Below are 16801 nucleotides of genomic sequence, written 5' to 3'. Positions count from 1 at the left end.
ATTCTTGTCCCCTTCACTCCCAGAGGTGAACTCTTGCCAGCCCTGGGTGCTTCCCAGGTTTAGGGCCTAGAAGGGCCCCCAGAATGGCCTTGGGAAGCAGACACCTGGCCTGTGTGTTAGTGACTCGCCCTCTAGTGGCGGCAGGAACACTCTGCATTACTCACACCTCTGGGGCTGCCCCAGCCCTTGGTTCCTAGGAGACCCAACAAAACCACTGGAGGGGATTTTGGGGTTTTCTGCCCTGAAAGACACCGATCTCTGCCCTCTGAGAACCCTTTACACCACTGCCACACCACCACACTACCACCACTGCAGGTAAGACAAAGCTAAAGGAATGTGGTCCAGGCAACCGGCATCTGCCTAAAGTCAGGAGCCACCAGTTCATTCTGCGGCCTGAAGCAGCCACCCTTACCAGGCTTCCCTGGATGTAAAAGGGGGTGCTGTGTTTAGCATCTCTATGGGACCTCTGGGCACTAGCTGAGGTCACATGGAATGTCAACTTCTGCACCCAAGCCCCCACCAGGTTAGGGGAAGCCAAGGAGAGCTGAAATATGTCTAGCTCCTTGCTGCATGCATGTGCACGTGCGCGTGTGCACAGGTGCAGGAGACAAAGAAGAGAGTATTTGGAGGTGGTGGCCAACCAGTCCCAGATTTATGGTGGCATCTTGCTTGCTCTCTGCAATTTCCAAATGTGAAATGTAGTCATAGCAGACAGAGTAGGACTTTGGTTCAAACACAAAACTACTTAGGATGAAACATAAAGCAGGAAAAGAAATGAAAACCCAATGCCCTTCCCCTCTAACAGCCCCTCCAGGACAGTTTGGGCATGAGAAAGCCCTCTTCTCATCTCAGCTGCTTGGATGGAAAAAAGAGAAAACCCGAAGAGCCACCCTAAAATGATGGCACCCCAAGCTCTTCCTCCCTCAAAACACCCATAGTTCTCACTGCCTACTCAAATGACACCTGCCCGGTAATATTTTCTATTGACTGTACACTGGTGGTGCATTTATTGGGCACCTGCTGTATGCACAGGTTACTAGCTATCTCCCTGTCTTTGAGCAATGAGAACTTGCGACTGTTTCAGTGATTTCATTTCCATGATCTCATCCAGAACTTTCATTTCTGTTGTATTCCTTTCAAACCTCCCTGGTCCTTCCTATCCCACTCCTGGCAAGTCCAGCTCCTAAGTCACAAGCACTGAGAGCCTACATAAATGAAAAAGAGAGAGAAAGAGAGACCAACCGTAGGCCATGGGTCTCCTTTCTAGCACACCAGCAATATCTATTATTGACAGTATCAGCAGGTTAATTAAGCAGTCTGTTAGTGATAATGTTAAGAAAGCTGGCACATTTTCAACTCAGATTGACACCATTCAAGACTCAGGCATAACTGACGTTGGAGAAGCTATGCTGAGAGATGTCACAAGATGAGAGAGAGACAGAGAGAGGGAGAGAGAGGGAGAGAGAGAGATCATTTCACACTGATGGCAAGCTCAGTGTCAAGTCCTGAGGAAAATATGCTCTTGATTGCTGCAGATGTTCTCACATCAGACCCATCGTGATGCAAAATCATGCAGATTGTGAACAGCTAATGAAGCACCCCATGTAAAAGGGACAGTGCGGGGAAGAAGAAAGAGCAGTAGACAGAAAGACAAATGTACCAAAAAAAAAAAAGTTCTCAAAAAGAAGACTACAGGGGCGCTTGCCCCCCAACCTGGCACAGGAACAAACACACAGATCAGCCGAGTTCACAGTCCAGAAACACACCTACCTGTAGGCGAAATGAGTTTGTGGTAAAGCAGCTCCATGACTCACAACAAAGGGTCATTCAAACACGAAGGTGAAGCAATGGGCTATTGGGCTATTCATGTGGAGAAAACAAAAATATCTCAAGTCCTGGGTTCTATGATGCTTTCTCCATATTTTAATGTTTTAAAAATCATGATGTGCCTTACGACAGACGCCGGGCTGGGGGTGGGGGGGAGAGGAAACCTTACCCGCTCCCCCCTGGGACCGCCTGTGCATGTGTAAACTTTGCCACGTGTAGAGGTTCATTCAAGTGTCACCTCAGCTACCCATAGCAGTCTGCACAGAATTTGAACTTAAACTTAGATTCCTAATTGTTGCCTAAAACATCTTTTTAGAACTTACACTATAATGGAGCACGGACATGAAAAGTTATTGTACATGCAGAAGATCGTCTGCCAGATACCAGGCAATGCAATTAAAGACAGCAGAAATTGCCAAACCATAGATAGCTACCCTAAAGAAATGCTTGCCCATATGCACAAAGAGACATTTACAAGGATGTTAATTATAGCACTGTTTGTAAGAGCAAATAATTAGAAACAACCTAAATGTCCACCATTAGGGAACTCACATGGGAAGATCTCCAAAACAAACTTATATGAAAAAAGCTACCGAGTATGTACAGGATGATTCACTATCTGTAAAACCCGATCATTGGTGTATACATACCGTGTACCCATAAATCCGCAGGTAATGTTTTGGAAGGCTCACACCTCACACAGTGATCCCCTTGGGAAGGGAACTAAATTTAGAAATTAGAGGTTGTTGAAAGTCTTCCACTTTCTTTGCCCCCTTTTTCTAAACACCATTTGAATTTTTACAATGAGAACATAACCATGCTTTACTTGTCTAAGAACTGAAAAGAAATTGCCAAACTTCCTAAAGTAGATCACAAAAATTTGAAAACCAGCAAGGATTGGTGTGACCTACTGGCAGTTCCTACACTTAGGTGTGTACAGGGGAGAAACTTCCTAAAGAAGCTGATTAACTTCAGGAAGAGTTTTATCTTCAAGTAAAGAAAAAAAATGAAGCCACAAGTATAACCAAGTAGGAAATGCAGACCAAAAAATCCCCAAATTCTTTTATGTGCTTTGAAATTATACTCTTGGTTTTAGGGTCAAGAAGGGTCAAGATTGGACGTAGAGTTACAAAAAGCAGTGGTAGCCGTGACGCTATGTTTAACAACCAATGTCCAAAAGAGAAGTGGAAAATGTGAGCAAGGCTCAGACTCAAACTCTGTGATCTTGAAGAAAGTGACTCAGATTGGATGCGTAGTGAAGGCTTGTTTATTTCCTCACCTGAGCAGGAAATACAGTCCTCTCCTCTTCTGAAAGGCTATTGTATTAATGCCCCCTTATAACGGAGGCATCTGAGCATTGAGAAATATGGCCCTTGATATCTGTGAATCATAAGAAATGGGAAGTGGGAAAATGTATTTTATGTGACAAAGAGCCGCTACTACTCATCAACAGAGGGTCATGATGACTGACTCCCAACAGCTTTTCTACCCCAGGAAGGCTAGTCCTAACTAATTATAATAAATCCCTCCCTTGGGGCACTTGAGTGGCTCAGTTGGTTGAGCGTCTGCCTTCAGCCCAGGTCATGATCTTGGGGTCCTGGGACCCAGCCCCGCATCAGGCTCCCTGCTCCATGGGGAGCCTGCTTCTCCCTCTCCCTCTGCTGCTCTCTCTGCCTGTGCTCTCTCAATCTAAAAAATATATATATAAAATAAATCCCTCCCTTGCCAGTGCTTGATTGAGGAAGGGACATGTGACCAACTCTAGCCAGTGAGGGATGTCTGCAGGGGACTTCCGGGAAAGGTCTCTTCTCATTGAGGAAGCAGCAGCAGAGCCTCCTGTCCTCTGGGCCATGGTGGGCCTGTATGTGGTCCTTGGAGTTGCTGCTGCCATTTTAGGACACGAAAGGGACTAGCCCCCAGATGAAGTCCCTGGCAGAGCACAGAGATGGAAGGAAGGGCCACCAATGCCTCACACAGCACTCGACCTTTGTGAAGTGATACATTTATGTATTTAATTAAGCCAGTGTGAGTCTGGTACCTTTGGCCAAAACATTCATAAAACGTAGAAAGAGCCTTAACAGTTATTAAGAAAAAAAATATAGTCATTGAAAACACCCCAAAAATATTCAAGTAGGAATTAATAAAAGAAATAATAAAAACTCAATGAACATGAACTTGATCTTACTAATAGTCAAAGATAGATTTTTTAATCTAGAGAAAAGTCAATCTGCAGGTGTTCTCTGGATGTGTTGGAGACTAATCCTCATTGGTAAAATGATTTACAAATAGTATGTGTCTTGTTATCTCACTTTGTTGATGGAGACTTCTGGCATATAGCGTAACATGTCATCAAACAGGCAGTCCTTTCCCCTCTGGTATACACTGTCTGTGTCATCAAGAAATGCTGCCGCTCCCCAATGTTCATCTCTATTTTCTTCTAGAAGCTTTAACATTGTACTTTTCACGTATAGGTCTTTAACCTCTCTGGAATTTATTATTGTGTGTGGTATGAAATAGGGATCTCCTTTTTTCTCTTTTCTATCTGAAAACCCAAACATCCAATAAAATTAAGAAAAAATTCTCAACCATTCTGGGAATTGGAAACATACAAATTAAAATGAGAAAAGAACCATTTCAGATGGACAGAAGTTTTTCTTTGAGATTGATAACACGAAATGTAGGGAAACAAAAACTTAAACCTTGTAGGCAGAGTAAAAAGCCAGTATGCTCATTTGGCAATGCCTAGCAAAGCGAGGTATGTACATATCCTCTGGTGTGGCCATTCCATTTCTAGGTACTGAGCCTTGACTGGTGATTCTCAACACTGGCTGCATAACTGAAACTAAATCTAAGGTTGGGTCCAGATCTCTGCATTTTTTAAAGCCCCCCAGATGGCTGTTTGAAAACCTCTCCCCTGGAGGAGTTCCTACTACTCGTGCACATAGGGACACACCTACAATGTTGTGTAGTGCGGTGCTATTGTGGTTCTTAAAAAGGATAAGCTGAGATTTTAGGACTGCCCTATAAAGATGTTTATAATTTATTGAGGTTAAAATGCAGTTTACAGAACAGTATCCATGGTATGATTTCATTGGTATTACATATGTATTTATATAGGCATATTTATGTTATATATAGATACAATAATAAATAGAGATCCCTACATTTTTAGATGTTAGCTCAAATTTGGAGGGATATGCACAAACTTACTCTGGAGAGCAAAGTAGGATTGTTTACTTTATAATACAATCATGTATTATCAGGAAAAAAAGTAGAATCATTTTTATTAAAACAGATACAAAAACATTCCAGTGGCAACTAGGAGACGAGCTTCCATCTTCGGTCCAGACTGACGCTAGATAAAGTTTTCTCCACTCTACTTCCTCTCTCTCTTTCTCTCTCTCTCTCTCCTATTTTGTGGGTCATATGTGCACACAGTAAATAATTCAAATCGTATACAAGTTTACCCTTATAATAAAACCAGCTCCTTCCAAGCTTTGACTCTTAGCTTCCCCTGCGCCTTCCCCAGAGGCAGTCACTCTAGCCAGGCTCTCACGTCTCTGCCAGACACAGTCGATGTATGTACAAGTGGAGATGTATGCACATCACCACCTGAAACACACATACACACACACTCAAGTGAATCACACTGGAAGAGAGCCCCAGCCCTGCCTTCAGAGGAGGGATGATTATCAAATGGGGATGTACACCCTAATGCTTGATTTCATGATCTTTCCCAATATTCCACCCAAAAGGCAGTGCTATCTGACACAGATTTTCTTTTAAATAGCTTGAGGATTTTAGTATGGGTTTCACAGCCCAACTAAAGTGTCACAGGCTCAGGACTGGGAATTTTGGGATTGAAAAATCAGCCTGTAAATTTAGGTGTAGGCTGACTCTGAAGTTCAGGATCTCTTCACAAAAGATTCCTGCTAACACATTCATCTTCTGGAAAACTCCCTTTTATCACAGCTGCTCCCTAGCTTAAAATTCTTTAGCAGTTCCCTATTAACCATAAGGTAAAGCTCCAACTCTAAGCTACCATCCAAGGCCCCAGTGGTCCTCTGCATGGGCCCTTCCCCCACAAGCCCGGCCCACTCCCACTGGCTCTATTCCTCTTGCATTCATAACCCGCTCCCCTGCCTTGGGCTTCCTACCTTCTGTGTCTCTGGATTTCTCTACTATCTGGATTTCAGTCATTATAAAATCTCTGACCCAGAAGGCCATTCATTCAATATGCATTCACTGAGCACCTACTGTATGCCAGGTCCTGGGCCAGCTGCCCAGGAACAGGTGACCTGATCACACAGGAATGCCCCTTCACAGCTTTTTGCGCCAGGCTGCTACTTGGACGCTTCCCTAATTGACGGGTCAGGCAGCTCATTGCAATAATAATCGGTCAGTTTTTCAGAAGATCCTGCAACCATTGCTGGGCTCCCCCTTAGATGTGGAGCATCTCTTGACATGTGGAGTCCAGAACTAAACAGACTCCTTTGTTCTGGGTTCTCTGTTTCTAGTAATGTAGCTGAAGTCTGAGTGGGCCTCCTCAGAGCCATACACCACACTGCAGACATATTCTGAGCATACGGCCCACAATCCCCGGATCTTTATCCTAAGTAGTCTGGCCAAGTCAGGTCTTCAGCAAGCCTACACTCGTGTAGCTGCATTTTTTGAACAGCAAACCTTATATCAAAACTTGCAATCTTAGATCCTACACCTCTTACCCACGAATTCACAACCACTGCCAAGTTGCTATGCTTGTTCCTTGAATGCGACCCACTGTTGTATGTGACCAAGGCAGTTTTAACTGCAGAGGACAAGATTGATGACAGAGCCCTAGAAATGCACCACTAGAGATTTCTGTCTGGCTAACTTGGCCTCACTACCCATGTCCTCTTGGAAGCTGACACACAGTGGGGGCCCATGTCAGTTCTAGGGCTGCTCATGCTTATGGTACCCAGACCAGCGCACCTATCTTTCCAGATCTAACCCAGAAAGGCTGGAGAATGTGACCTGGATGACCTGGTTAGGTGGCCTATTGGTCATCCACCCTAGGCCTGCCAACTAAAAGTGTGAATGACAGTGTTAGTGAAAACTTACATAAGAAAACAGAAGATTCAAAAAATAATTTTAAAAATAAGAGTTAAAAAAAACACAGAATAAATGTCCAAGCAGCCATCAAATGTGGCCACCAACATCATCATGCTGGGGTTCCACTGTGGGTATCCAATTTCAAAGCCTTTCTGTCTGAGCACTCATTTGATCACTAAATAAACCCACATTGAACACTGTGTGCCAGGCATAAAGTGAGCCTGGGGGCTGGGGATGAATGAGATCTCGTCCCTGTCTTGGGGAGCTCACAGTCTGATAAAGGAGGCAAACTCAGAAACGAAGTGGGCAGTTCTGGGTTACACATAAACACATACAGGGTGCTGTGTTCTAACCCTCACTGGGGCTACCAGGGAGGGCTTCTTGGAGGAGGTGGTGTCTGAGCTGAGCATCAAAGGCCTGGCAGTAAGAGAAGGTAGAAGACGAGGCTGAGGTAATGGGAAGAATGGAGATTCCAGGCAAACATGGTCACGTGCAAAGGCCTGGGGCTCCTGACAAAGGCAGACAGGAGGTCAAAATACACCACAGCTGCAAAGGAGTATGAGCAGGGCCCAGGTCAAGGAAAGGACCAGAGGAGCCTAAGGGCTGTGGACACCATATTATCATTGATCTGGATGGAAGGAGCATACGTCATGAGGCCCAGCTGGCACAGACACATCCTGCCATCCTCTAACCACAGGGGATGAGGCTGGAGGAGGTCAGGACTGAGCTTTGGGGCATGGGCACACTGTCGTGGCCACCTCCTAGACCAGGCAAGCAAGGTGGCTCAAACACCAAGGGAGGGGCTGTGAAGGGGGATCAGTGACACCAAGACCTCTGTGGCCTGGGGGTGAAAGGAGTGAGGAGATGGGGTGGGGCAGATGTGTGAACAGAAGACCTTCTCCAGAAGACGGCCCCAACCTCCTGAAGAACAGACCCCTGGTGAATGCAGAGGTTTTTTTCCTGATGAAATAAGCTGTGACATTTAACATAGGGGACTGTCGCGGACAGCACAGGGAGAAGTCGCTTCCCGGCAAAGGGATGATGAGGCTGGCACTTTGGCCCATACAGGAAGGTTACTCCCTGTGCAGAGGGTCGGCTGGCTGGAGCTAGGGCTCGGGCCTCCCCTGAGGGAGCTCAAAGCCTACACGGGGGTCTTTGTTAGCACCTGACCCAGCTTGTCCCCTGCTGGATGTGGCCAGGCAGCTAGAGACGGGGGAGGAGATCTGCAGGTCACCTTCCTTCCCTAGGCCCTGCACACATATACACAGAGGCTGGGTGCTCACTGGTGACACCTGGGGGTCCCTACTTCTCTCTCGGCCCCTGGCTAACGGCCCTGCCCCACACATGCCTGATGAGATGGGCCTACTGCTCTCACCAGGGCGCCCTCACGGCATCTGTGACCTTGCATTCCTCCCACTGGCCACTCCAGCCAGCTCCCGGCCCAATGCCTCATGAGAAGGCTGTTGTGGGGCTAACTTCCCTGGAATGGACTCCGCTAGTGGAGACTGGCAGTTGGACCTGGAGGAGGGGGGTATGTTTTTCCAATGTCTCGACTGACCTTTAATTACACTGTTTGCCCAGCTCCCCAAACCATTAACTCCCACCTCACAGCAACCATCAATTAATGGAGGGCCTGCTCTGAGCTCGAGCTCCTGAACACAATTAAGCGTGGCAGTCCACAAATAAGAAAGAACTGGAGAATTAATTAAGGTCTAAACAAATTAATTACCAGTCCCCAATCGATTCCAATGCCAGCACACATGCTCCTGAGCTCACCGTCTTTCCTAACATCTCCATGTATAAATAGAAACTGAGTTTTCCCACATGATTGCTACTCTGGACCGGGCACAGCAAGGCTCTGAAACCACCATGAGGGAGAGAAGGGCTCAGTGGGCGTCCTCGGGGCTTCTCACATACTCAGCACGCGGGTACATGCACATACAACCACGGCTGAGAAACCAGGGTCAGCCTGAAGGAAGGGTGCTCCTGGTGGGGCACCTCTGGACCACATCCTGTTTCTCAGCTACATGGGTGAGGGGTTATCGAAGTGGGCTGGGGTAGGGTGGGCTAGGCCTTTGAGGCTCGGGCTGTGGCCAGCTCAGGATAACTTTCAGAGAGTCTGAATGTGTTTATTCTGGCTCGCTCTGCCTCGGGTCCTCCCAGAGAGAGAGAATGTGGGGTGTGAAGGGGAGCAGAAACCTGCTGGGGAAGCCAGGGAGAGCTGTGGGGCCCCTGCAAACCCAGGGGAGGCCTGTAGTGTTGTCACAGACATCCCAGGGGGAAGAGGCTGAAGTGGGGTCTGGTCCAAGGCCGGGAGGGGTATGAGCAGTGGAGTCAGGGATGGGATGGGAAACGAGGTGTCCTGTGCCCAGGTCCCTCTCTTGGGCAGCATGTGGAGCCCAGTGAAGAGAGGTGTCCTCCTATCTTCCAGATTGCAGGCTGGAGTAGGGCAGAACTCGCTGGGCAGGGCAGCGGGGAGGAGCCACAAGTCCTGGGAGCCTCCTTCTTCCCTGAGCCTGAGTTCCCAGCCGGGCCAGGAAGGAGGGAGTGGGGATATGGCCTCTGAGCACAGGGCACACAGGCCCCTTCAGGAACCCATCCTCCCCCAAGATCCCCTTCTGCTTCCTACTCACCTCACCAAGCCCCACCACACATCCCAACAACTGGGGCTTAATCCCATCATTCCCACTTGCTTCAAGGATTTCCTGTGAGCACTCATGGCTCCGTGAATTCTGTCTCCCCAACAGGCCAGGGGTCTGAAGGGGCAGAGGACCCTCTACAAGGTAAAGCAAGTCCTGGGCAAGCTTCTTGATGGCCTTGATGTTGGCATGGCCTGGCCTGGCCTAGCCTGCCATGGAAAACAGGGTGAATGCCTGGAGGGACCTAGACCCTGCCAGCATGCAGTGAGGCTTAGAGAGGCTGTCTAAGCCTGAGAAGAGAGTGAAGGGTAGCCAAGTGCAGGGGCTATGTGATGGCCTGAGAGGACAAAGGGCTCAGAAGGGGGTGAGGGGCATGTTTGATCATCTTACACACCACCGTGTATGCACACTACAGGAGGGGGTCAGCAGGTACCCATTTATAGACAAGCCTGGGAGGACATCAGGGGCCAGAGAGATGGAAGGGAGGCAGGCACACGGCCAGGACTCAGGCAGCAGACCTGAGGAAGCAGCCAGAAAGGATTTGCTGCTCTGAGGATCCTGGCAAACAAAGGACTCTCAGGACTGCAAACCACATCGTGTGCAACCTGTGTAACTGGCTAGGGATATGTGGGATCTCAAGACCTCTCAACAGTGGCTGGACCTGGAGGTTCCTCTCGGATAAGACAGGAAGAGAATCAGGCTGGAGCCCAAAGAGGGACAGAAAGTCTCAGGTAGGGATGGTAGACAGGGTCAAACCTGAAAGGAGGGACCTTCCTCCTGAAGGGGCCCCAGAAGTTAAGACTACCTTCAAGGTCATACAGCAAGATGGCCAGCAGGGCAAGGCTGGAATGGACCCCTGGCAAAGTCTTTGTTTGAACCTTGGCTCAAGGACAGATTACATCTTGGCCGAGTCCCACATCCGGTCCAGCGCAGCTAACAGCTGCCACCTTCCGAGGCTGCATCAGACCCTCCAGCCCAGGGTAGTGAGCAGTGCAAGATCGGCAGCCTTGTTTGCTAAATTAGGCCCCTTAACAAAGTCAGATCTAAAGAGTCATTCCATTAGGGGCCCATGCCAGAAATAGCTGAGAGTTCATTAAAAGTGTGGAGTTGCTATAGCAATTATCTGGGTCAGCTGACGCTCACTGGGCAGTTGGTCCTGGGAGTTCATTAACCCCTGGCCATCGAGGAGGTGGGGCTGCCAGGTAATGATCTCCCACCTTCACGTAGGGGCTTTTCAGGTGCTCCAAAGCACTTCCCTATGAATGGGAGCTGGTCTGTGGTCTCGTCTGATCTTCCTATAGCTCTGGCCTATAGGAAGGTACTGGTGTCCCCATTTTACAGATGAGGAGGTTGAACCCTGGAGGTGAAGAATGAGATTGGGACCATGAGTCTGGGTCTGACTCTGGCTCTTCAGACTCAGCCTTGGCACCCAGGAGGTCACAGGACCTCACACCACTTCTGTGGTATGCCCTCATCTTTGTGCTCTGGCATCAAATGGGAAATTTGGTATGATGGTTCAAGCCTCTTTTGACAACTAATCACGCACAGCCTTATGCTTCTGTCAATGTTTCTTTTTAGTTTTTAGAAGTCCAATGTGCTACCCATTGTACCACGGAGCCACCTTCTTTTTAGTTTTTAAAAACTCCCTAGGCAAGGCGTGGGATTCTTTTTTTTCTTTTTCTAAGAGTTTATTTATTTATTTATTTATTTATTTATTTATTTATTTATTTATTTAAAATATTCTATTTATTTATTCCAGAGAGAGAGAGAGAGAGAGAGAGAGGCAGAGGGAGAAGAGGCTCCACGCAGTGAGCCTGACATGGGACTTGAACCCGGGTCTCCAGGACCAGGCCCTGGGCCGAAGGTGGCGCTAAACTGCTGAGCCACAAGGGCTGCCCTAAAATGTTATTTATTCATTAGAGAGTGAGTGCATGAGCAGAGGGAGAGGGAGAAGCAGGCTTCCAGCTGAGCAGGGAGCTAGACATGGGCCTGAATCCTAGGACCCCAGGATAGAGCTGAAGGCAAAGACTTAACTGACTGAGCCACCTAGGCGCCCCAGTGTGGGATTCTTAAGAGTTAGGTTGGGCTTGATGGGATGGCCCAAGGCAGCTCCTGGAAGCTCAAAGGCTCTAAGACCAGCAAAGTCTTGGCTGAAGGCAGTGAAATCCCCTCTACACACGCATGCATCACAATTACCTGACTATGAATGGAGACTTACAGAACCTAAACGGTCCACAATACCCAAGGGCTCGGGAAATATCAGAGAGGGAGACAGAACATGAGAGACTCCTAACTCTGGGAAACGAACAAGGAGTGGTGGAAAGGGAGTGGGCGGGGTGGGGGTGGGGGTGACTAGGTGACGGGCACTGAGGGGGGCACTTGATGGGATGAGCACTGGGTGTTATGCTATATGTTGGCAAATTGAAATCTAATAAAAAAAAAAATACCCAAGGGCTCGGAACACTAGACTTGCAGGCGCCTTCTTTTGCACCAGGAATCCCTGTGATTCCTGGCCAGGAGATACCTATGTGCCCCACTCTAAATAACGTCTCCAAATGCATGAAATGGAACACACGGGATTATAAAGGGATTATATTGGAATACATGATCAAAATATTTTTTTAATTGTGATACAGTAACAGGTGTGCTTTTTAACTAATGAATTAAAGAACGAGACCTACCAGCGGATTAAATAAATATCATAATTTTGAGTTAGTATTACACATAAACAGTATTTTTAAAATCCTTATAACAACTGTAATAGGACTTGAAATTATCTGTGGTTTCTGTGGGTGAAAGAGCCACAGCTCTTGCTTGATACTGTGGTTTGCTGCCTACATTCACAATGGAAGGTAATGTTCAATTTCAGTTAGAGGCTAGCGTAGTCATTTTCCCCAGCCAAGACCATAGGATCCACTGCACTCTATCTACTTGCCCCTTGGGAAGCTAGGGCCCTGGCTAAGAATCCCAGTGCTAAAAGCAGAACCTTACTCACAGAGCTCGTCAGCAGGGCCCCATCACCCTTACTTCTGTCTACACGTGTTTTGCCCTAGTTGTCAACACTAGGAGACCCCCGATGTCAGAGGAGGTCTGGAAAGGCAGTCCAGCTCCCCTAGAGCCCTGCGGCCCCGCACACCCGGGTGGGACACACACATGCCTGTACACACGCGCACATGCACACCTCTGCAAAGTGCAAGTCTTACCTACGGCAGGGAACGGCACAAATCTCTGGACAAGAAGGCGGGTGGCCGGGGTGAACTTGTTGGCTTTCTGAACCAGGACATTAAGGCCCACCTTAGGAAGAGAGAAGAGAAAGTGCGTGGTGCTGCAGGGGCCTGGCAGGCTGGGGCAGGAGTGGAGACTGAGCGGCACTGTCAGCCCCAGACCCCAAATCCTCAGCGCCACCTGCTTCAGGCTGGGCTCCAGTGCCACTATGCAAAGCACCACTGCCCTGACATCCCAGTTAACCAGCCCGTGGGGAAGGATGAGGGGAAAGCCTCAGCTACACACATGCCCACGCGTGCACACACACACTGAGCACACACACACACACACACACACACACACAATCTCTCTGAGGAGGGAGAAAGGAAAGGTTGCTGTTAGATGAACACATAAGTAGCAAGTAAATTAAATGTGAGAACCCTCATCCTGCCTCAGCCACTGAGCACTCCATTTTTTAGGCCCCACTATGGCCTCAGGCATGGACCTAACCACCAGGACTCAGGAGAAGGGCATTGGCATACCTGCCACAAGTGGCTGCTGAGCTAAGCAGAGCAGCCCAGAACAGGACAGGGGGTGCAGTGGACCTCCTGAGCTCACTGCCCTCTTCCCATAGACCCCAGCCCCCTCACGCAGCCTGGGATGCTGGGGCTCCCCTTGCTTTCACCTTTCCCTCCCCTGTCTCCCCACTCCATTCCGTTCCCCTGTGCTGTCCTTTGTCCTGGAACACAGGTCCAACCAGATTGGCCACAACCAACTCCTCCCCACGACCTGGGTGAAAAGGCACAATCTCCTTCACACAGCCTTCCCACTCCCCTAACACCCCACCTTCTCCTTCTAGGAATCCAGTTTATTGTTCACCAGATGCTATGGGGGCTTTCCTACTTGGGGACCTGAATGTCTGCCTTCTCTACCCAGCCCACATCTGTTCTGTAAGGCCCACCTCTGAGCTCTACCTCCGGTGACTTTACTAACAGTGGGAGTCACTGAACCTTTCCCTCCCTCAGTTTCCTTGTCTGTAAAAAGGAATGGTAACATCTACAGCATCCCAGGGCTGCTATAAGAATGTATGTAAAGTGTTTAGCATGAGCTTGGAGCATAAATGAAGCGATGTAAGCATGTCACCTCTCCCAGGCAGGAAGCTGCTCCCTCACATGTCTCAGCGCTTGGTTCACTGCTCATGATCTGATGCCCCTGCTGGAGTGGGATGTGGGACCCCGCCTTTTTCATGTTTGTATGACCAGCACTTAGGACAGTAAATGGCATGTAGTATTAGCTCAATAAACTGGTAACTGAGGAATAAACACATGAACCAACAAATAAATGGATGGATGGAGATCAGCAAAGGCTAGAGGGGAGTTTCTTGGAGGAGGGAAAGGTGAGGTTAGAGCAGAAGAAAGAGAATTTTGGTGAGGAAAACAGCACAAGCACAGGCATAGAGAGAGAAAAGGCGAGATGCATGGGTCAGACCAGAAACGGTATAGAGAGGCCACTGCTCCGCAGTCTGAGGCCAGAGCTAGCCCCTGCCCTGTAGATCTTTCCTGGGAGGAGGGGCAGCAGGGGCTGCCACAGGGCTTCTGGCCTAAGGGTGCCTGGGGCAGCCTGCTTTCAGCTCTGGCACACCTGGTAGCTAGCAAGCCACCCTGTACCTGCAGCCCTGACCTCAACCTTCTAGGTCGCTGGAGAAGATGCAGAGCCCTGGGAAAGCTTCTGGGGCTGCAGGGTGACTGTAGCAGTCAAAGCAAGAATGGTGCAGTGACCTGGGAAGTGCCACCCTGTCAGCCCCTGGGTATCCCAGGACCCCATGGAGCCAGAATGCTGCCAGGCAAGCCCAGTTTGGGCTCTTGAGTGTCTGGTCTATATTGGAAGCCTCAAGCTGATCCTCAGAGTCCAACTCTTGTTCTTTCTGCTTGCTCAAGGGAAGGCTGGGAGGCAGGGAGATGTGTGGCAGGTTGGGCACACTTCCCTGGTAGGCCAGGGCAGGCCAGGGAGCTGCTAGCCGACACTAGGCCCTGCTGCCCTGCTTCTAGGCTGCCCTGCCATGCAGATGGAACTCCTCAAATCCAGGTCTCCATAGCTCTCAGCAGTGAGTGACTCTATTTCTGTGACCCCCTCCCCCAAATGCCAGGGAACATGTTACTATAGGGTACAGGGAGGGAAAGTACAGAAGGAGGCAGGAGGACACACCGGCAGGTGTTGGTGATGGAGAAGAGGAGGGGAGGTGCCACGCCATGAGCTGAGCATGTCACATTAAATGTCTAAATTAAATGCCTGCCATAAGACTCCTAGACTTCTGCTCCTTACAGATTCAAAGAAGTTCAGACAAGTTCAGAGAAGTTAAGTAACTTTACCTAAGGACACACAGCTACTATGAGGCATGTAACATTAGGATTTGAACCAAGGGGTCTGCTGATTCCAAAAGTTTGCTCTTAACTGTGCCGTTTATTTCCAAGTGTCTTCCATCTCAATGAGGGATGCTTTCATGTCTAATGTGCCATTTAAAACTGTCTGAGTAGCAAAAGCTTCCCTGAAAAGACCAGCTTGAGGCTGTGGCCCAGATGAGTGGAAGGCAGCTCCTGTGAGGGAAGATAGGGCCCTTGATCCAGCCCTGCCTGCACCTACCTCAGCTATAAGACAAAAGGTTCAAACCCCAGCCCCACCCCCTACAGTCTTTTAGAAAGAGCAAGAGCCCTCAGGTGGCCAGCAGGCAGCTGGGACATTCCCCTGGCAGCCTCTTGGGGGCAAGCAGGGCTAGAGTGTGGTGGAAGGACAAGAAATAGTGGCCACTGGTTGCAGCAAATACTCAGACTTGTCCTCAAGCCTCCCTGACTGGCTGTCCTTCCCTCTGGCTAGGACTGGCACAGTCCAGAGTGAGTGTCCCAGCCTGTCTCCCCAACTCTGGGTGGGAGGCCACAGGAGTGGGAGGAAAGAAGAGAGAAAACAAAGCCTGGGTTCCAGATCTCTTCTGGCCTGCCCTTCCCTGAAGCTCACTGAGGTCTTCCCAGCATACTCATTCCTGAGCATGGCCAGCATGCCTGAGCTGGGGAAGGGACTGGGGACCAGCAAAGTGGGGAGACTAGAGGCTGGTGAGGTCACCCTGCTCACCCACTGATGATGAGCCAGATAACAGGAAGGTGCAAATACGGGGGAGGCAAATGGCCACTTATCCCCACTCCTCCCCCAGCCCCCAACTCAGGTCTTACTGTCCCAGCAGCTAGGATGGCATCAGCCTGGGAAGGAACCAGGGTGGGCTGCAGACCGGGGTTGGGAGCCCGTCTGTTCTGATTCCTCAGGGGCCCTTTGGCCTGGAACATTTGGTGGAGCCCATTAAAATTAAAAAGCCAAGTGGCTGGTGGCTCTGAATGCCAGCTCATTTTCCCTGGCATGGTGGGTCCTGTTTAAGGGAACCAGCTGGCATTAATGGCACACAACTCATCATGAACAGCAGCTAGCGATCAGAAAAATCTGAGCTAATAATCGGGTTCGGGAAAGATAATGAGATATGGAACAATCACTGCTGAGGGTCCCCCAGGGTCTGTTTTAACAGTCTCCAAATAAGCCACAAAATAGAATTTAACCAAACAGGGGCTCCATTTTGGCGGAGAGGAAAACAAACAGGGTATGGATTTTGCACACGATATTCCCCTTGTGATCAGCAGACAGGAGTCCTGGGAGAAGCAAGAGCCCAGGACCCTTGGGATGTTGGCAATGGCCTAAGGAAGCTTCTCTGGTCACTTCTCTCCAAGCTGGGGCTCCCAAGCCAGTGAATTTGCCATGGGCATGTACAGGAGCAGAAGAGGGAAGACTAGCCTCCTGATCATCCCCAAGGCGGGGTAAGTGCTGACCAGCACCAAGAACCAGGGTGCGGTGGGGGCTTCGTGACACAAGATCTCCGGTGTCATGAGCTGTGCAGCTATGAGCTGTCTCCTAGCACCAAAGTCCTTCCCAGACCAACAGCAGCCTCCCTTCTGTGAGGCCAGCGAGGACACACGGGATGGGGCCTGAGCAAGGCATGCAGGCTG

General features: G+C 49.3%; 1 protein-coding gene across 9 annotated transcripts in view; it reads right to left on the bottom strand.

The window, feature by feature from the left end:
- The window catches only part of SFXN5 (sideroflexin 5), a 122752-nt gene that overhangs the window by 28809 nt on the left and 77142 nt on the right, over window positions 1–16801 (bottom strand). For all 9 annotated transcript variants that reach the window (XM_038561761.1, XM_038561759.1, XM_038561755.1 and 6 more), the window contains one exon: window positions 12761–12851. In XM_038561761.1, the coding sequence (XP_038417689.1) occupies window positions 12761–12851 (91 nt within the window). The remainder of the gene's footprint in view (window positions 1–12760; window positions 12852–16801) is intronic.

The sequence above is a fragment of the Canis lupus genome, chromosome 17 (genome assembly GCF_011100685.1).
Source record: "Canis lupus familiaris isolate Mischka breed German Shepherd chromosome 17, alternate assembly UU_Cfam_GSD_1.0, whole genome shotgun sequence".
Taxonomy (NCBI): domain Eukaryota; kingdom Metazoa; phylum Chordata; class Mammalia; order Carnivora; family Canidae; genus Canis; species Canis lupus.
This window is presented reverse-complemented; position numbering and strand designations above follow the sequence as displayed.